The sequence below is a fragment of the Esox lucius genome, chromosome 7 (assembly GCF_011004845.1).
Source record: "Esox lucius isolate fEsoLuc1 chromosome 7, fEsoLuc1.pri, whole genome shotgun sequence".
Lineage (NCBI taxonomy): Eukaryota > Metazoa > Chordata > Actinopteri > Esociformes > Esocidae > Esox > Esox lucius.
In genome coordinates, this window is record NC_047575.1 from 21,758,639 (window position 1) to 21,779,263 (window position 20,625).

Here is a 20,625-nt window from a genome sequence, read left to right on the forward strand (position 1 = left end):
TATCTCTGATAGTTGCTAAAAAGTTTTTTTTGAAATAAATAGGACTAGGTTGTGTTAAACATTTGAGTTTTACATTGTTTCATTATTATGTGATTCAATGCATTTAAAACAATCCAGAGAATGCAGATCTCTTATATTTGAATTTGTTTTGGGGAAATTACCTCATTCCCCCTGAGTTACCACCCAGAACCTCCACTGTTAAGTTGGCAGTGCATTACAGCTCATTCCGGTGTGTCATAGCAAAAGGGGTGAATATTTATGCAATTTTGTTTTATAGTTGTAGGCAATTTACAGCAGTTTGATCTAATTTATTTTTCACTTGGACTTTTGTGTGTGGATCAGTGGCAAAACGTCCTAATTAAATCCATTTTAATTTCATGTTGTAACATAATAAAATGTGGAAAGTTCAGGGGGGGGGTGAATATTTTTGAAAGCCACCATACACTCACCTAAAGGATTATTAGGAACACCATACTAATACTGTATTTGACCCCCTTTCGCCTTCAGAACTGCCTTAATTCTACGTGGCATTGATCCAACAAGGTGCTGAAAGCATTCTTTAGAAATGTTGGCCCATATTGATAGGATAGCATCTTGCAGTTGATGGAGATTTGTGGGATGCACATCCAGGGCACAAAGCTCCTGTTCCACCACATCCCAAAGATGCTCTATTGGGTTGAGATCTGGTGACTGTGGGGGCCATTTCAGTACAGTGAACTCATTGTCATGTTCAAGAAACCAATTTGAAATGATTCAAGCTTTATGACATGGTGCATTATCCTGCTGGAAGTAGGCATCAGAGGATGGATACATGGTGGTCATAAAGGGATGGACATGGTCAGAAACAATGCTCAGGTAGGCCGTGGCATTTAAACAATGCCCAATTGGCACTAAGGGGCCTAAAGTATGCAAAGAAAACCTCCCCCACACCATTACACCACCACCACCAGCCTGCACAGTGGTAACAAGGCATGATGGATCCATGTTCTCATTCTGTTTACGCCAAATTCTGACTCTACCATCTGAATGTCTCAACAGAAATCGAGACTCATCAGACCAGGTAACATTCTTCCACTCTTCAACTGTCCAATTTTGGTGAGCTTGTGCAAATTGTAGCCTCTTTTTCCTATTTGTAGTGGAGAGTGGTACCCGGTGGGGTCTTCTGCTGTTGTAGCCCATCCGCCTCAAGGTTGTGCGTGTTGTGGCTTCACATATGCTTTGCTGCATACCTCGGTTGTAACGAGTGGTTATTTCAGTCAAAGTTGCTCTTCTATCAGCTTGAATCAGTCAGCCCATTCTCCTCTGACCTCTAGCATCAACAAGACATTTTTCCCCACAGGACTGCCGCATACTGGATGTTTTTCCCTTTTCACACCATTCTTTGTAAACCCTAGAAATGGTGAAATGCGTGAAAATGCGTGAAAATCCCAGTAACTGAGCAGATTGTGAAATACTCAGACCGGCCCATCTGGCATCAACAATCATGCCACGCTCAAAATTGCTTAAATCACCTTTCTTTCCCATTCTGACATTCAGTTTGGAGTTCAGGAGATTGTCTTGACCAGGACCACACCCCTAAATGCATTGAAGCAACTGCCATGTGATTGGTTGATTAGATAATTGCATTGATGAGAAATTGAACAGGTGTTCCTAATAATCCTTTAGGTGAGTGTATTTGGGAGGAACAAATCATAGTTTGGCTGCTAGTGTTGGCTGCCTGTTGGTACATAAGTAACACGTCTTGTAGCGATTCACTTGATACCTCGTTAATATCATAGTGTAGATCTTCAAACAATTACAATGAGGAAATAAAGTTTTAATACTGTGTGATGTCACGAGAGGCTGTGTCCTGGAATGGTGCTACATCCCCCTGAGATGGCTGCAACCATGAGCAGCTATGGCTCTATCTGCTGGTGGAGTCGGGAACTCCACCCGTCAAAACATGGCACTCCCGCACACCTGAGACTGATCAGGGTCTGATGACCTGAAGGGTTTAAGGACTGGAGACACTGTTAGTGGGAGAGGGGTTTTGTTGGGAGACAAGCTGCGGGTTGTGCGTTCTGGGAAGGACCAGACCGCTCCAGTATCGTATCCAGTGAGGAAAACGGAAGGCTGGAAACACCACCAGACATTAGAAGGATTTACAACTGGAATAGCCTTGGGCTAGGACACCCAGTAGAGTAAGGTTGAAAAGACTGTTTACTTACCTGAGGAAATCAGGATTACCGCCAAGAAGAAGTGTCATTTAAGTTTTCTGTTGAAGGTGGACCGGACCCTGAGTTACCTTTTTGAATTTGACACGCTGTTTCTGTTAATTCCTTAGAACTATAATAAAATCCTTGTTCATACTTGAGCTTTGTGTCCTCGCACTAATTGAACAGTCCCGCTAAGAGCTGTGTAGCCTCTCATGACGTCACAACTGTCAAACACTGTTTGAGCTAAATGTAACTAAATAAAAGCGTGGCCTGACCAATGATCGTGGGCTTCAGGGACCACTCTAGCCTGATCAAACTGGTTTGGTCCTATGCGTCAAAGGGTTCAATACATTATAGAAATATTGCAAAAAAAACATTAGGCCCCTCTCCATTTTTAACTGCCCCCTCAGTTACTTTGTCCTGCTGCCGGGCCTGGTATCATGATGTCACGGTACAGTGATGACCAGCGCCATCGTGCGGTGCAATCCCGGTTCCCGGCACTCACCCTGGACTCGTTCATTGTCTTGTCTCCCATAATCATGCACACCAGGTCCCAATCTTCTCATCAATATGTGTTTAAATGTTTTTCCTCTGCTCCCCTCACTTGTCGGTTATTGTTGATTGTTGCTATATGTCGCATGTGCTTGGTGAGTGTTTTGTTTTCGCTATAATCAGCGCTTTACTTTGTAACAGTTAAAGTTTTTGCATTCTGTGTTTGTTTTATAAAATTCAACATTCGAACGCAAGTCTGCCTGCACGTGGTTCCTCTCCACCACCAAGTTACACAGGACAACACTACACAGGACAATCATCAGTACTTACACAGTAAATTGGGTATGGTAAGATACTGCACCGCTGTCCTATGTCAACAATACAGGTTCCCTTTGGTCCATCCATACCTAGGTTTACTGAAAAGGGCATGCTGTCCACGTACCTTAACCCAGGGGAGTTCCAGTGCTCAGGGTCAATGCAGAGGATGTGAAGTTGCCCATTTTCATCACTTGGGGTCTGGCTGTCAGGAAGTCCTGGATCCAATATGGGAAATGGCGTTTGAGTTACTCCTCCTTCCATGACCTTTCCTAAATAGGCGTATATTACACTGTTCCGTTGTCAGAATTCTAAACTACTTTTAGAATTTAGCTTTCAAGGTTTTTTGATATTCAATCAAATGTATTTATAAAGCCCTTTTTACATCAGCAGTTGGCATTGGAGAGAGGGCATCCCAGTGGTGATGAGAACCCACCTGGCAAAACAGCGAGAGTGGACAGTATCAACCCTTTCAGTTCACCTTCACGCCCCAGGGCCAGACTGCACCTAATCATAGACCATGCTGAAGAGATGAGTCTTTAGTAGACACTTGAAAGTTTGCACTGAGTCTGCATTTCTAGCCAGTGGTGGTTTGGTTGAGAGAGCTAATCAGACTCTAAAAACCAAATTGACCAAATTGATGACTGAGACAGAGTTGTCATGGGTAACTGTGATGCCACTTGCTTTGATGTACATGTGAGGCAGAGAGGATCGCATTACAGGTCTTTCTCCTCATGAGGTGCTTGCAGGCAGACCAATGAGGATGATCACCACTCCTTTCCCATAGATAAGACTGGCGTTGCAGAGCTGTGATGTTAACAATGTGTTGAAGCTTATTTTTTCTAGAGTGAAAGCAGCAAAAGGAAGACCACTCCACAAGATCCAACCAGGTTGTCGTGAGGGACCTCCGAAGAAGTACTGGCATCAGCATAAGTGCTACTGATCACCCAGAAGGCTGTGAGGGTTGTTGAGAGTGCTACGTGGGTCCACCCCAACCACTGCAGGACGGTGCCATAAGATCCTGATGATGATGTATCATCTGATGGCAGGACGACAACCACCATGATGGCCATGGAGTCGTGAGGAGTGCATGCTGAAAATCACGTTGATTGCCTTCATCGCCGGTCTTGCTCTTTCCGCCATTATCTGGACCACATAGGCTGCGGGGGGGGGGGGGGGGGGGGGGGCAACAGAGAACCTTGAGGAACCAACAGCAGCAGCATAGTCCAATGGCAGAACTTAAATAATAGCCACCTCAACACGAGCCCACAGCGGACTCAAGACTGGAGTCTAGCAAATAACAGTTGCCCTAACCGTTAAAGGAAGACCGCCAAACTGCATGCTTTACGGGAAACGCCACCATGACGATGGGTGGTGGATGCTGATGAAAAAAATGGTATCTTTCTAAGCCATAGTTCGCAGAGAAGCTGGTGAGATATGTAGACTAACAATGCATAGGAGGGGGACACAGTGTGCTGTACTGAATGTATATAGGCCTGAGCTCAACCTTTAACTGAGAGCTCTTGAAATGACTCTGCTGAGAGTGTTGTTAACTGCTCCAGGTTTATAAATATTGTACAAAGCTTTACTTGTGAAAAGAATGTACAGTCTCTGTGCCTTTCCCATTTAGTGATTTCCACGACAATTGATCAAAAATAGGATATTTAGAATATATAACAGAAGCAAGTTTGCCGCATGATGTTGAAGATATAGTGGGGAGAACAAGTATTTGATAAACTGCCAATTTTGCAGGTTTTCCCACTTACCAAGCATGTAGAAGTCTGTAATTTTTATCATAGGTACATGGCCCCAAAAATAAGAGACCACTGTGATGGTAATTCCATGCATCGACACTCGGAGTAAGGGACACAGAGACAAAGTTCTCTTTGTACATTATAACCGTTTTATTAATTATCATGCACAGAGACTATTATGAGAGACGCGTCAACCGCTTACACACACATAATCGTCTGAGGAGTCTCTAACTCAATATAGCTCATTCAACTGTATATATCACATAGGAAAAAGGGGTGTGGTAAGATGCTGCCATCTGTCTCATGTCAATCAAACACCTTTCCCCTTTGTTCTATCACACAAGTCAAATGCTATCTTCCCCCACCTTATCCTTCCTGCCATAATGTTTACTGTAGTGTTTACCCAAAGGGGCCAACAGACCTTACTCCCCCCAAGGACCACATTCCTGAGGAACAAAAGACTGACACCCTTCTTCTAGGCAGGAGGACATGGACCAAATACCTGTTAATCCTCTGATATTATACAGACATGTGTGTCACAATCAAAGTAAAGATCTACATATCAGCCAAATGGAAAGACAGACATTTCTCAAATGTACCTTAGTTCAAAATTACCATAACACCACCGCACCTTGTTCTTTCCTTTCCAAAACAGTCGAAAAGGAAGGTTTTGATTGAGGAACAGAAGGGTTAAAATAAAGAGACCACTGCAAATTAAACACTTCTGTTCCTCACTCAAAACCTTCCTTTTCAACTTTTTTGGAAAGGAAATAATAAAGGTGCTGTGGTTTCTTACTTTTTTCCGGAGCTGTATATCATTTAATGCAAACCTCACTGTGTGTATATTATTCATTAAAAAAAATATTTTCATCTAGCACCTGAGCCTAAATTGAGACTAATGTTGATATTCCAACAAGAAAATATGAACATTTTAATCATTCATCCACCCTGGTTTGTGTTTAATAGTGCAGACCAGAACATTCATTATTGCCATGTTATGTACACTATATCTGGTAGTCAAACCTAAAGTAGAAAGAACTCTTGTTTTCAAACAGAAACATACTCCCAAAAGTATTTATTGAGGGCATTTATTATTTATTATCTATCTATCAAAAGACTAAATAAAAGTTTTTTTGAGTCTTTATAACGTCTGTGAAATAATATATAAATATTATCTCTGATAGTTGCTTAAGCTTCTTTTAGAAAAAATAGGACTAAGTTGTGTTCAAAATTTGAGTTTTACATTGTCTCCTTATTATGTGATTCACATGCATAAAAAAATCCCCAGAAGCAGGAAACAATGTCTCTTATATTAAAATTTGTCTTGTGGAAATAACCTCTGCGTCCCGAGTTGGAACCTCATGCCACCCTTTTGCCACCCAAAACCTCCACTTTTAGGTTGGTAGTGCATTACAGCTCATTCAGGTGTTTCATAGCAACGGGAGAAGACTTATGCAATTGTGTTTAGTTGTGTATAGTTGTATATGGATGCCCTGATGCCCAAGGCAGTAAAATGTTGTTAAAAAAGTTAATCTCATTGGAATTACTTAGTATCTTGTTTGAACGACTTTAGTAAGGTTTTTTTATTACTACTAATTGGTTTTTTTGGTAAGTCCATTCAAACAAGATAATCATTAGTATGTCTAATTAGGCCAAATTTATTTGGCCTAATTGGACATACACGTTTTTGTACTCATTTGTTTAAATGAGATATTATGTAGTTCAAATGAGAAACATAGTCTCAGGGCCAAATCATTTTTACTGTCTTGGGCTTTAGGGCTTCCGTATTTTAAGACAATTTAGAGCAGTTTGATTAATTGAATTTTTTACTTGGACTTTATGGACTTTTGTGTGCCGATCAGTGGCAAAAACTCATAATTAAATACATTTTAATTTCATGTTGTAACTTAAATTGTGGAAAGGTACTAGGGGGTGAATACGTTTGAAAGACACTTTATATGTTCACAGGGTGCATTGTTACTGAAGGGTGTTCTACATATAATTCATATATTTATACATGCAAATCCAACAATATCATACAAAAGTATTTGGATTTGTGGTGAACCAGTTGCTTCCATCAAGATCAAATATAACCAATTGCAAGGCAAATTGTCATTAGTGCAAACCAACTTCAAACTAGCTTAACAAGATATAACAAAGACATGTGCAGTGATTGAGTGATTTTCTAATGTAATGTGTAGCTTTTGTCACAGTCTTCTACTTGTAAATCATGTAAATCACATAGAAAGGATTGGTTTAACATAACACTCAACACACATCTAAAAAGGGTGTGGGGAGGTTTCTTAAAATATAACATCTAATATAAATCTTAGCAATGGGAGTCTTAGCATCATTCAAATCATTTTTAATATCTGATTGTTTCTAGACATCCAAGGAGGCAGAATGAGATTTGGATTTATGCCTTCACAAAACTAGTTATAAATGCTTTCAATTGGTGTATATCTGCATCTTAGCTGATGTATGTGACTTCTAAAGACAGTTGCACAACAGCAAATTCAGGTGAATACTTAAACCACAGCAACGGGCGTGAATATTTTCTGTTTTATATTAGTAAATTGTTTAGCTTGTTAGAACTTATTTCCCACATACTTCTTACATTGAAGCATTACCCAGACAGTTGTTTTCGTCGATAAAATAGTAATACTTTTTAATTGTTTTTATTTTGTGCAAGAGCTATATACCACAGGTGCCAGACAAAACAAAATAAATACTTCAAAACAATCCCACAGTAAACTATACAAACATGTTATGTTTTTGACATTTATAAAGGCATTGAAAATGCAAAACATCTAGACTATTATAAACATCAGTGTGTATCAATCAAACTGTGTTTACTTCCTGCCTTGCCCTTGGAATTAATTTCAATATCAGGGTGCTGCTTGTCTCACTTAGTCATGTACACCTCTAAAATTCCAAGAAGCCCGGTTCTCAAGGCTAATCTGTTTGATCCCACTTTCCAGCTCAATCCTGAGATTTGAAGTCGAAACATCAGGTCTGAGAGGGTTTTGTAACAGCAGAAGAAAAAAAAGTACATTTTACATTGAACATATTTGCTACTGTACCACCATATATCATACATTCACTTTTTTGGATAAAACTTACTGACAAGTTTCTGCCTGATCTCTTTGGTCTGCAGACCATAGATAATAGGATTAACCCAAGGAGGAATCACATAAAACAAAATTGCTGCCAGTTTTCTGTGGTTGGACCATTCAGGAAAGCGATGAAGTAAGATGAAGGTGAAACCAGAAACCAGCATAATTATATATACAGTCAGGTGTGTGGAGCAGGTCTGCAGGGCCTTGCTACTCAGAACCCGGTTTTTGTTTTTCTTACACACTATAGCTATCCTAAGGTATGTCAATATCAAACTCCCCATTGACGATCCCAGGAGTAACACGGTAAAAGTGAGTCCATAGATATTATTAATAATAGTGCTTTCACAGGAGAGTTTAAATATTGAGGCATTGTCACAGAAAGGGTGAAGAATTTCCGATCTGCAACGAGAAAGTCGGAAGGTGAGGCCCAAGAGAACCCCAACAAAGAGAAAAGCAGAACCCCATGCAAACACAATTAGTTTAACAATCATCCTGTTGGTCATTATCAGAGTGTATTGCAAGGGCTTACAGATTGCCACATATCTGTCAAAGGCCATTATCATCAATATTGTATGTGAGCTGGTACCAAACATGTGAGCGCCAAATGCTTGGATAGCACATTCAATATAGTTTATGTAGCGTTCTGTGCTTGCCACGAATATGTCACTCAGCAAACGGGGGATGATAACAGTGGCTGTAAGTGCATCATTGAGAGGTAGGTTGCAGAAGATGATGTACATGGGATGGTGCAGGCTCCTCTCCATTGTGATCAGCACAATGAGGCTGATATTGGACACCATGATGAAGATGTAAATGATGAGAAGAAGGATGAAGGCTGGGTAGGAGGACTGTTGTGTGACATTTAACCCCTCCAGGAGTAACATGTTCCTTGGGTAGGAAAGGTTTTCCATTTGCCAATTAGAGAATCACAGGAACCTGATGAGTGGGGAAGAGTGTTATGTAATAACAAATACAAGTAAAATTATGTTTAAAATATGGTTTCTGTGGTCATATTGATACTATCAAAACAAGCCCATATTTCAAATAATTATTGAAATGCGGGAATATAGAAGATTTTGATGAGAGAAAATCTCAACAGGAAATGCAAAATAGCGCAAGCATTTACAGAATACAGCATTGTAGGGGAGTAGGCAAGCATTTAATAAAGACCAATGCTGGAGCATTATATATCGCCAGAGAAAAAGCAAGTCAGTTACCTAGTAATGTCTGCCAGTCATTATCTTTATGTATGTCTTGGTTTTCCTTGAAACAGGATGGAAGCAGAGTTGTCATGTTGGTATTTCATAGTTCTGTTTTTAGATTAAAGATATTGCTCTGTTGAGCAGATCAAAGTTCAAGGCACTCTATAAGGCTGTTTAAGGGAAATCATATATTCTTCCATACTCCCTTCATAATTTAAAACCAAAAATGAACCGTTTTAGAATAGAAATCTGACTATAAAATGTTTTATGACTCAATACATTTTAATACAATTAAAAATATCCTACTCTAATAGATACAAAAATTATCATCACAATCTGATAACAAGGATTGTCCCTGACTTAAACAGTTAATGAATAACACCTTACCGAGTATCCTTACTTCGATTCCTGGGTTCTCTGTCACCACTCAAAACTGGAAGGGCCTTTAATCCAAAACCCTGACGTGGTGACACGCCCAATCCCAGCTGCAACAATGGGAGCCATAGTTAAAGCCAGTGGCCTCTGGTGAAATACAACTCCAGGAAAAACAAATTAGGACAGAATAAGATTGTAACTTATGGTGATTGTATCAATCAATCAAAGTTATTTATAAAGCCCTTTTCACATCAGCATATCTCACAAAGTGCTTTTACAAAACACCTGGCCTTAAACCCCAAGGAGCAAACAACAGCAGTGTTGAATTTCAGTGTCTAGGAAAAACTCCGTAAAAATGCCAACATTTAGAAAGAAACCTAGAGATCACCCAGTCTCAGAGGGGTGACCAGTCCTCTTCTGGCTGTGCCAGGTGAACATATTAAGATTACAATTGTAATAATTAATAAATGCATGTGGGCTGAGTCCTGAGTCTATTTAAACTTAGTCCAGGTTGAAAGCATGACCTGATGGACAAGGAAAGGGACAACACGGGTTGGGGGAGGTGTCAGCACAGTGGCAGCTGAAATGGTCAGGTATCGTCTTGATCTGCAACACAACCAGGAGGACTTTGGACAGGGACAGCAATGGGTCTTTCAAGCCAGGTACTCTGCAGATGTGGGCCAGGACCTGGGAAAATTCTGAAAATGCATTCCTCATATAGGATTTATAGTGGAGAAGGAGAACTTAGTGGAGAAGGAGAACTGACCCTACTCCCCCAGCACAATAATATAGCAGCGTAAGACCTTGGGACTGAGACAGGGGGGTCCGGCGACACTGTGGCCCTATCTGGGGGAGGCCCCGGACAGGGCCCAAAAGGCAGGAAATCAATCCACCCACATTGCCAAGCATCAACCAAAGGGACAACCACCAACCTCAACCACCCTGAATATCTAATCAAAGACCGTGCTGTAGAGATGAGTCTCTAGTAGACACTTGAAAGTTTGCACTGAGTTTGCATTTCTAATCTTAATTGGCAAATCATTCCACAGTAGTGGAGCTCTATGAGAAAAGGCCCTGCCTCCAGCTGTTTGTATAGAGATTCTAGGTACAATTAAAAGGCCTGCATCTTGCGATCATAGGTTACGTGTAGGTATGTAGGGCTGGATCATTTCAGCGAGGTCAGTAGCAGCAAGTCCATGTATTGATTTATAGGTTTACAATAAAACCTTAAAATCAGCCCTAATTCTAACAGGCAGCCAGTATAAAGCTGCTAGTTTAGGAGTAATGTGTTACATTTTCTATGTTCTAGTTAGGATTCTAGAAGCCGTGTGCAGCACTAATTTAACTTTATTTATTGATTTGTCAGGGTAACCAGAGAGTAGAGAATTGCAGTAATCTAGTCTAGAAGTAACAAAAGCATGTATTAGTTTTTCTGAATCAGTTTTTGATAAAAAGTTTCAGATTTGTGCAATGTTTCAAAGATGAAAATAAGCTAATCTTGAGACATTTTATATGTTCATCAAAGGAGAGGTCAGGGTCAAGGGTAATGCTGAGATTTCTTACAGTTTTTTGGGATATGCTGTTGAGGTTCACACTGCTAACAAAGCTCTATGTTTCTAGGGTCCTAAAATTAGCATTTCTGTTTTTCTTTAATTTAAAAGCCATCCACTTCTTAATATCTGAAACGCATGCTTCCAAAGTAGGTCATTTTGGGACTTCTCTGTACTTCATTGAAATATATAACTGTGTGTCATCAGCATAACAGTGAAAGTGATTCCACATATATAGTGAGAACAATAATGGCCCAGAACCGAGCCTTGAGTAACACCAAAGCATACATTTGACTTGTCAGAGGATATACCATCCACACTAACAAACTGATATCTTTCAGATAAAAATTATTTAAACCAGGCTAGAACATGTCCACGTAGCCCAATATGGGTTTCCAGTTTCTCTAAGAGAAGGGAGTGATCAATGGTGTCAAAAGCAGCACTAAGATCAAGAAGCAACAGGACGGATGCATAACCTTTGTCTGAGGCCATTAGAAAGTCATTTTTTACAGTCTCAGTACTATCATGGGATCTGAAACCGGACTTGAGCATTTCATAAATGTTATCTGTTTTCAGGAAGGCATTCAGTTGTTGGGAAACACATTTTTCTAAGATTTTTGAGAGGATCCATATTGGCCTATAATTGTTGAATATGTCTGGATCTTTTTTTAGAAGAGGCTTAATTTCTGCAATTTTTTGTGAGTTTGGTACACATCAGGAAGAAAAGAGAGCAATTTATTATGCTCAACATTGGCAGACCTAGCACAGGAAATGGCTCCTTAAGTAATTTGGTTGGAATCGGGTCTAGCTGACAATTTGTGGGTTTAGAACTCATTACAAATTTAGTGAATGTGTCGAGCGATACAGTATCAAAAAATGTATGTGTCCCCATTGACACCTTGGTCAGGTAGGTTCAGGACATTCTCAGGACAACTGAGATTTTGGGGACTATAACTATTTAAGGAGGAGTCAGTTATTTGTTTTCTAATGGTGATGATCTTTTCATAAGTAGTTCATGCATTCATTACAGCTAAAGTGAAGACCCACTTCACTTGTTAAGCGTTGCTTTTTTGTTAACTTTGCAACTGTATCGAAGATACATTTTGGGTTGTTTTTGTTCACCTCAATCAGGTTTGAGAAATAAGATGATCGAGCAAATGTGAGTGATTTTCGGTATTGTAGTGTACTGTCTATCCAGGCTAGTCTGAATACTTCCAACTTGGTGGAGCGCCTCTTGTGTTCCAATTTTTTCTAAAAAATTTCGCAGTGTAGAGTTTAGATCCTCGATTTGATTGTTTGCGGATTTATTTACTCTGTCGTTGATGAGCGACCTTGTAAGAATATTAAGGAATCTATTTGTAGTCTGAGAATTTATAGTACGGCTTTTGAAACTCATTGTTTGGATTTTTTGTTTTAACGGTAAATGTAATAAGACAATGATCCGATAATCCAGCATTTTGGTGAGAAATTCATAGATCTACAATATCTATTTCTCATGACAGGACTAAATCTAAGGTGTGATTGTGGCAGTGTATTGAACCTGAGACATGTTGGATAAAACCCACTGAGTCAATTATGGCTTCAAAGGCTTTTTGTGCATTCTGTTTTCAATGTTCACTTTGAAAGGAGAATGGAAACCTGTATTGGGGATCTTTGAAATGTGTTCATTTGTAATAATAAAAGGGATTAATTATAGGTGAATGACATATAAACAGTATATAACATACACTCACCTTAAGGATTATTAGGAACACCATACTAATACTGTGTTTGAACCCCTTTCGCCTTCAGAACTGCCTTAATTCTACGTGGCATTGATTCAACAAGGTGCTGAAAGCATTCTTTAGAAATGTTGGCCCATATTGATAGGATAGCAACTTGCAGTTGATGGAGATTTGTGGGATGTACATCCGGGGCACGAAGCTCCCGTTCCAACATATCACAAAAATGCTCTATTGGGTTGAGATCTGGTGACTGTGGGGGCCATTTCAGTACAGTGAACTCATTGTCATGTTCAAGAAACCAATTTGAAATGATTCGAGCTTTGTGACATGGTGCATTATTCTGCTGGAAGTAGCCATCAGAGGTTGGGTACATGGTGGTCATAAAAGGATGGACATGGTCAGAAACAATGCTCAGGTAGGCCGTGGCATTTAAACAATGCCCAATTGGCGCTAAGGGGCCTAAATTGTGCCAAGAAAACGTCCCCCACACCATTACACCACCACCACCAGCCTGCACAGTTGTAACAAGGCATGATGGATCCATGTTCTCATTCTGTTTACGCCAAATTCTGACTCTACCATCTGAATGTCTCAACAGAAATCGAGACTCATCAGACCAGGCAACATTCTTCCAGTCTTCAACTGTCCAATTTTGGTGAGCTTGTGCAAATTGTAGCCTCTTTTTCGTATTTGTAGTGGAGATGAGTGGTACCCGGTGGGGTCTTCTACTGTTGTAGCCCATCCGCCTCAAGGTTGTGCGTGTTGTGGTCTCACAAATGCTTTGCTGCATACCTCGGTTGTAACAAGTGGTTATTTCAGTCAAAGTTGCCCTTCTATCAGCTTGAATCAGTCGGCCCCTTCTCCTCTGACCTCTATCATCAACAAGGCATTTTCGCTAGAAATAGTTGTGCGTGAAAATCCCAGTAACTGAGCAGATTGTGAAATACTCAGACTGGCCCGCCTGGCACCAACAATCATGCCACGCTCAAAATTGCTTAAATCACCTTTCTTTCCCATTCTGACATTCAGTTTGGAGTTCAGGAGATTGTCTTGACCAGGACCACACCCCTAAATGCATTGAAGCAACTGCCATGTGATTGGTTGATTAGATAATTGCATTAATGAGAAATTGAACAGGTGTTCCTAATAATCCTTCAGGTGAGCGTACACTAACGTTCAAAAGTTTGGGATCACTTAGAAATGAAGAAAACATTTTCTTTATCCAAAAACATGAAATTGATCAGAAAAACTGTGTAGACATTGATAATGCTGTAAATGACTATTGTAGCAGGAAACGGCAGATTTTTTATGGAATAAACAGGCATACAGAGACCGGTTATCAGCAAAAATCTGTCCTGTGTTCCAATGGCAATTTGTGTCTGTTGTTTACTTAAAAAGGTAATGTGATCATTAAAAAAACCTCTTGCAATTACTGTATATTAATCACAGCTGAAAACCGTTGTGCTGATTAAAGAAGCAATAAAACTGGTTTTCTTTATACTAGTTTAGTATCTGCAGTATCAAAGCTGGAATGAGGAATCCATTAGCACTCTCCAGGACTGCTTTGAAATGACAGATTAGCAGATGTTCTGTGATGAAGCCGATGGAGACATTGATGAATATACAGACTCTGTCTCAGCATGATAGTTCAGCACACACTCAGAGTTCCAGAATTTGATTGTGACGTCACAACACATTTAATCTGCAGCTTCCCAAAAACACCACGATGCTTACTACCCAGATAGCAATGAGTCGGCGGACCGGAGGCGGTCCTCCAAAGACAGTAGAAGCGTCAGAATGTCTAAATCGCAAACACGTTTGCCAGCTTTCCGCCCGCGGCAGACGCTTTTTAAAAGCGGCAGTCGCCCTCCTACCGCCTGTGTTCTGCGGCCGGCCCGTGGTCCAACCGCCTTTCCACCGCCGTTATACAAAAGGCGGACCTTCCGCGGTTTTCGAGCGATCTGCCGCTTTTATATATATATTTAATATTTATAGCATGCAGTTTATCGAGAATAATGATTGATCAAACCAGACAAATTTCCATTTGGTGTTTTAATTCCACATTTCAAAGTACAGTAACTGTCATTCAAACAAGATGTGTCAGATCACTGAAATAAATAATAGGCAGAAAAAAATAAACAAATACACACAGAACATGCAGGTTTCCAATAAAATGTTGGTTAAAAAAAAAGAACAGCCATACAAGCAAATTATAACACAAACACAATCATTGTTAATAATATAGAGGTCAGCTCTGGGATGAAAATAATTACCAGTAAACATAACAAGTAATGAGGATATTTGGTACCAAAGAATGTGCAGGATACCAAATAAAACGAGGTAGAACATCACATTTTCAAGCCATTGAGTAAAGCTCTAGAGTAGAATATTCCATTATAATGGCATTGCTGACCTGGAGCACAATATTTACACCATGCTGCATTAAGATGTGTCTCTTGTATCTGTGATAAACAAAACTTGATATACATATATAAAAATACAGAGGTAAAAACAGTAGTAGAACAGACCATTATAACTGCAATGCTGACCTGTGGCACAAGGATTTACAAGCTATATTTAACAATAGAATAACAGTTAATGGAATGAAAAATGCTGATGTTAAAAACAGAATAAGTAGAATATTTGGTACCAGGTACTGTGCAATATCAAGTATCAGAGGTACGAAATAGTATTTCCAAGCTATTATTAATTGAATAACAGTTAAGCATAGTGATGAAATGAAAGTAGAATGTTGGTACTAGTTAATGCTCAATATCAAGTAACAGGTATGAAATAGGATTTACAAACTATAATAGAATCGTTAAGATGGAATGAAATAAGCCAATACTAAAGTTAAAATACAAAAAAAAACAGGGTGGGTTTGGTGAGTGTAGTCTGGCACTTCTGGCTTCTTGATGTTACTGACTGCAGGATAAAGAAAGTGTTCCAGTTCAGTGATGCTGGGGTGTCAGTAGTCAGCCTAGGTTTAAGGGGTTGGCTGTGGGTCCTTCTCAGCTGGGCGGCTTTTTCCTCCTTCACGGTCTGATGCTCCTTTCAGGTAACGTGTAACGTTAACCTGGACTGCCTCATCAGTGGCATCCTGGGTTGCCGGGTTCTTCCGGAGGGCCCCTGTAGAAAATACAGATCTGTCATTACATTTGAATGGCATAAGGCATAAGGGCATCTACTTAAAAAAATTACTTTGAACAATGGTCTTCAGGAACAGGTCTCTAAAACAGGTTTTATCCCCTATACCAGTCCAGGTTGTATTAACGGCAAGGTTATTAGAGAAAATACTCTGAAGCATTCTCCACACTGTTGTCTTCAGGTCACATTTTATGCATCACATTTTATGCATCACATTTTTTATTTCAATTCTATTAACAAACTTCTTCAGGTAGTAACTGTTAAAAATATATATTGAATAATTATGAACCAATCTTAAAAATGCAGATCGCGGCGAGAAAGATACTGAAACGCTTCACTTTGTTGTATCAATAAAACATACGCAATCTATCAGGCAATAGGTGGTGTGTACATTTATTTACGTAATTATTCAGAAGCTCTCAAAAAATTATTAATTCCGATTCTTGCATTTAGTAATGGACAAATGCGAAAGGATTTTTGAGGATTACGTTGAGCTTTTTTCTCAAAAAAAAGTAGCTCTGTAATACTGTTTTAGTTTACGCCATCGTTTCGCTACTAGATCTGCCAATTGAGCTATTGTGCGTGAACCCTACCAAAACAAACTGACTGGATTAACCCCACGTTAGCTACATGAGTGGGATTCAGACGGTTGACATGAACAGTCACTTTGCCAGGTAAGGAACACTACATACTGTACATTGCATTGCAAGCTTCTCTCTTTGACTCGAATTCAAAGAGCTGCAAAAGCTGGTTTATGTGTAACTGTAGCTAGCTAACAAAGTGTGACCTGTAATACAATGCAGCTAAAATGAAGATCACAGTTTTCCCAGGATGGCAAATCTGTCCGGAAGACAGGCAAATGTAAATGACCATCAGGTCTCTCACCTTCACCTTCACCATCAGGTTACTCACCTTTCTTTATCTTTGCTTGATAAAAAGCATAGCAGAGCCCTCAACGGGTAACGTAACTTCTAGAAAGTTTTTACGCAATGATTTTGACCGGTTGTCAGCTCTTTCAGGAAATGGTTAGATGCTGAGTAGCAGTCGCTAATATCATTCGTTTTTGCGTATTATGTTTATTGCAGAAAATATAACTGCTAATGTTGGCTGTCTGTTGGTACGTAAGTAACCCTTTTTTATGCTTGCTACCTGGTTAATATCATAGTGTGGTCTTGAAACAATTACAATCAGGAAATAAAGTTATAAACGCTGTTTGATCTAAATGTGAGTAAATAACAGCGCGGTCTGACCAGCCATTGTTAAGTCACTCGTACCTAAGCGTTCTAATGATGTGTTCTAAACAATACGTTCTAATTACACCGGTGTGATCGTACGCTTCAGGGACCACTCTAGCCTGATCACACCGGTGTGATCGTACGCGTCTAAGAGTTAAACTAATACTTTGTTGAAGCACCTTTAGATTTTATTACAGCACTCAGTCTTTTTGGGTAGGAGTCTATTAGGATGGCACATCTTGACAGGGCAATATTTGCCAACTCTTCTTTGCAAAAGTGCTCCAAATCTGTCAGATTGGGAGGACATCTCCTGTGCACAACCCTCTTCAGATCACCCCACAGATGTTCAATTGGATTCAGGTCTGAGCTCTGGCTGGGCCATTCCAAAATGTTAATCTTCTTCTGGTGAAGCCACGCTTTCGTGGATTTAAATGTGTGCTATGGGTCTTTGTCGTGCAAAAAGGTGAACTTCAGCTTTCTAACGGACTCCTGAAGGTTTTGTGCCAAAAATGCCTGGTATTTGGAACTGTTCATAATTCCCTCCACCCTGACTAAGGCCAGCGGGGAAAAAACAGCCCTTAAGCATGATGCTGCCACCACCATGCTTCACTGTGGGTATGGTGTTATTTAGGTGATGTGCAGTGTTGTTTATGCGCCAAACATACATTTTGGAATTATGGCCAAATATTTCCAACCTTGGTTTCATCAGACCATAACACATTTTCCCACATGCTTTTGGGGGACTTGATGTTTTTTTGTGCAAACTTCAGCCGGGCTTGGATGTTTTTCTTTGCAAGAAAAGGCTCCATCTTGTCACCCTACCCCATTGCCCATTCATATGAAGAATATGGGAGATTGTAGTCGAATGTAGCACCCAGCCAGTACTTGCCAGAAATTCCTGCAGTTCCCTTAATGTTGCTCTAGGCCTCTTGTAAGCCTCCCTGACCAGTTTACTTCTCGTCTTTTCATCAATTTTGTCTCTGTTGTGCCATATTTTCTCCACTGGATGATGACTGTCTTCACTGTGTTCCATGGTATATTTAATGCTTTGGAAATTATTTTGTACCTTTCTCCTCACTGATATTTTTCAACAATGTGATCCCTCTGATGCTTTGGACGCTCACTGTGGACCATGGCTTTTGATCTGACATGCAACTAAAAATATGTCAGGAAAATCCTACTAGAACAGCTGAACTTTATTTGTGATTAATCAGAGGCACTTTAAATGATGGCAGGTGTGTAATTACTTTTGTTTAACATGAGTTTGAATTTGATTGGTTAATTCTGAACACAGCCACATCCCCAGTAATAAGAGTGTGCACACTTATGCAACCAGGTTATTGTAGGGTTTTTATTTTTCATTTTTTCCCCTCAAAGATTTCAGTTTGTTTTTCAATTGAATTATTCACATTATAGGACATATTATCAGTGGAAAAAGTTCTGACATGATTTATCTTTGTGTCATTGTTTTACATCACAAAAACCTGGCATTTTAACAGTGGTGTGTAGACTGTTGAAAGATTTCAGTCAGGAGAAGGGTAAAAAATAATTTCCAAAGCATTAGATATACCATGGAACACAGTGAAGACAGTCATCATTAAGTGGAGAAAATATGGCACAACAGAGACATTACCAAGAACTGGACGTCCCTCCAAAATTGATGAAAAGACGAGATAAGAAGTGTTACTTACATACCAACAGGCAGCCAACACTAGCAGTTATATTTTTCTAAAATAAATATAATCCGTCTGACACAAAAACCAATGATATTAGCAATTACTGTAGAGCATTTTACCATTTCCTGGAAAGCTGAAAAACTTTCTAGAAGTTACGTTACCCATTAGTGGGCACCGCTATGCTTGTTTATCAATCAAAGATAAAGAAGGTGAGTAACTGTAAGACCTTATGGTCATTTACATTTGACAGTCTTTCTGGGAAAACTATGATTTGTTCCTCCCAAATATATCACTGTAAAAATACCTGTAATTTCAATAATATTTATAACATGCAATGAAAGCACTTGTGCTGGATATAGACACTTAATAGCACATTTTTAATTTTCAAATGTTTGCGACCCACCGCCCTTTGCCTCACAATATTTTGATCCAGTCCTCAGCAGTGGTACATCATGCAGATACTACATAACTACAGTGTGTGTGTGGTGATCTGAGGGAGTTTGTTGTTGGTGGCTGACTTTCAGTAACTAGTTCAAACAAATGATTTTTGTTTATGAAAAAACCTCAACATAATCTTCAAAAATAAATTGTTTCACTGATCGTATTTGTCCATTACTAAATGCAAGAATCGGAATTCACAATTTGTCATAAACCTTTGAGAGCTTCTGAATAATTACAGAAATAAATGATACACACCAACTATTGCCAGATAGATAGCATATGTTATACAGTGGGGAGAACAAGTATTTCATACACTGCTGATTTTGCAGGTTTTACTACTTACAAAGCATGTAGAGGTCTGTAGTTTTTATCATAGGTACACTTCAACTGTGAGAGACGCAATCAAAAACAAAAATCCAGAAAATCACATTGTATGATTTTTTTAAATAATTAATTAGCATTTTATTGCATGACATAAGTATTTAATCACCTACCAACCAGTAAGAATTCTGGCTCTCACAGACCTGTTAGTTTTTCTTTAAGAAACCCTCCTGTTCTCCACTCATTACCTGTACTAACTGCACCTGTTTGAACTCGTTACCTGTATAAAAGACACCTGTCCAGACACTCAATCAAACAGACTCCAACCTCTCCACAATGGCCAAGACCAGACTCCAACCTCTCCACAAATAGCCCATCCCTGCACAAGGCTGGGATGGGCTACAGGACAATAGGCAAGCAGCTTGGTGAGAAGGCAACAACTGTTGGCGCAATTATTAGAAAATGGAAGAAGTTCAAGATGACGGTCAATCTCCCTCGGTCTGAGGCTCCATGCAAGATCTCACCTTGTGGGGCATCAATGATCCTGAGGAAGGTGAGGGATCAGCCCAGAACTACACGGCATGACCTGGTCAATGACCTGAAGAGAGCTGGGACCACAGTCTCAAAGAAAACCATTAGTAACACACTACGCTGTCATGGATTAAATTCCTGCAGCGCACACAAGGTCCTCCTGCTCAAGCCAGCGCATGTCCAGGCCCGTCTGAAGTTTTCCACTGGATGATCCAGAGGAGGAATGGGAGAAGGTCATGTGGTCTGATGAGACAAAAATAGAGCTTTTTGGTCTAAACTCCACTTGCCGTGTTTGGAGGAAGAAGAAGGATGAGTACAACCCCAAGAACACCATCCCAACCGTGAAGCATGGAGGTGGAAACATCATTCTTTGGGGATGCTTTTCTGCAAATGGGACAGGACGACTGCACCGTATTGAGGGGAGGATGGATGGGGCCCTGTATCGCGAGATCTTGGCCAACAACCTCCTTCCCTCAGTAAGAGCATTGAAGATGGGTCGTGGCTGGGTCTTCCAGCATGACAACGACCCCGAACACACAGCCAGGGCA

General features: G+C 40.0%; 1 protein-coding gene across 1 annotated transcript; it reads right to left on the minus strand.

Moving 5' to 3' along the window:
- Positions 1-7,856: 7,856 nt before the first annotated feature.
- On the minus strand, positions 7,857-8,795 carry LOC105009283 (olfactory receptor 2F1-like). The gene has a single exon (XM_029121194.1). It carries the CDS (start codon positions 8,784-8,786, stop codon positions 7,857-7,859), a length of 930 nt encoding a protein of 309 aa, XP_028977027.1. The 5' UTR covers positions 8,787-8,795.
- Positions 8,796-20,625: the final 11,830 nt, after the last annotated feature.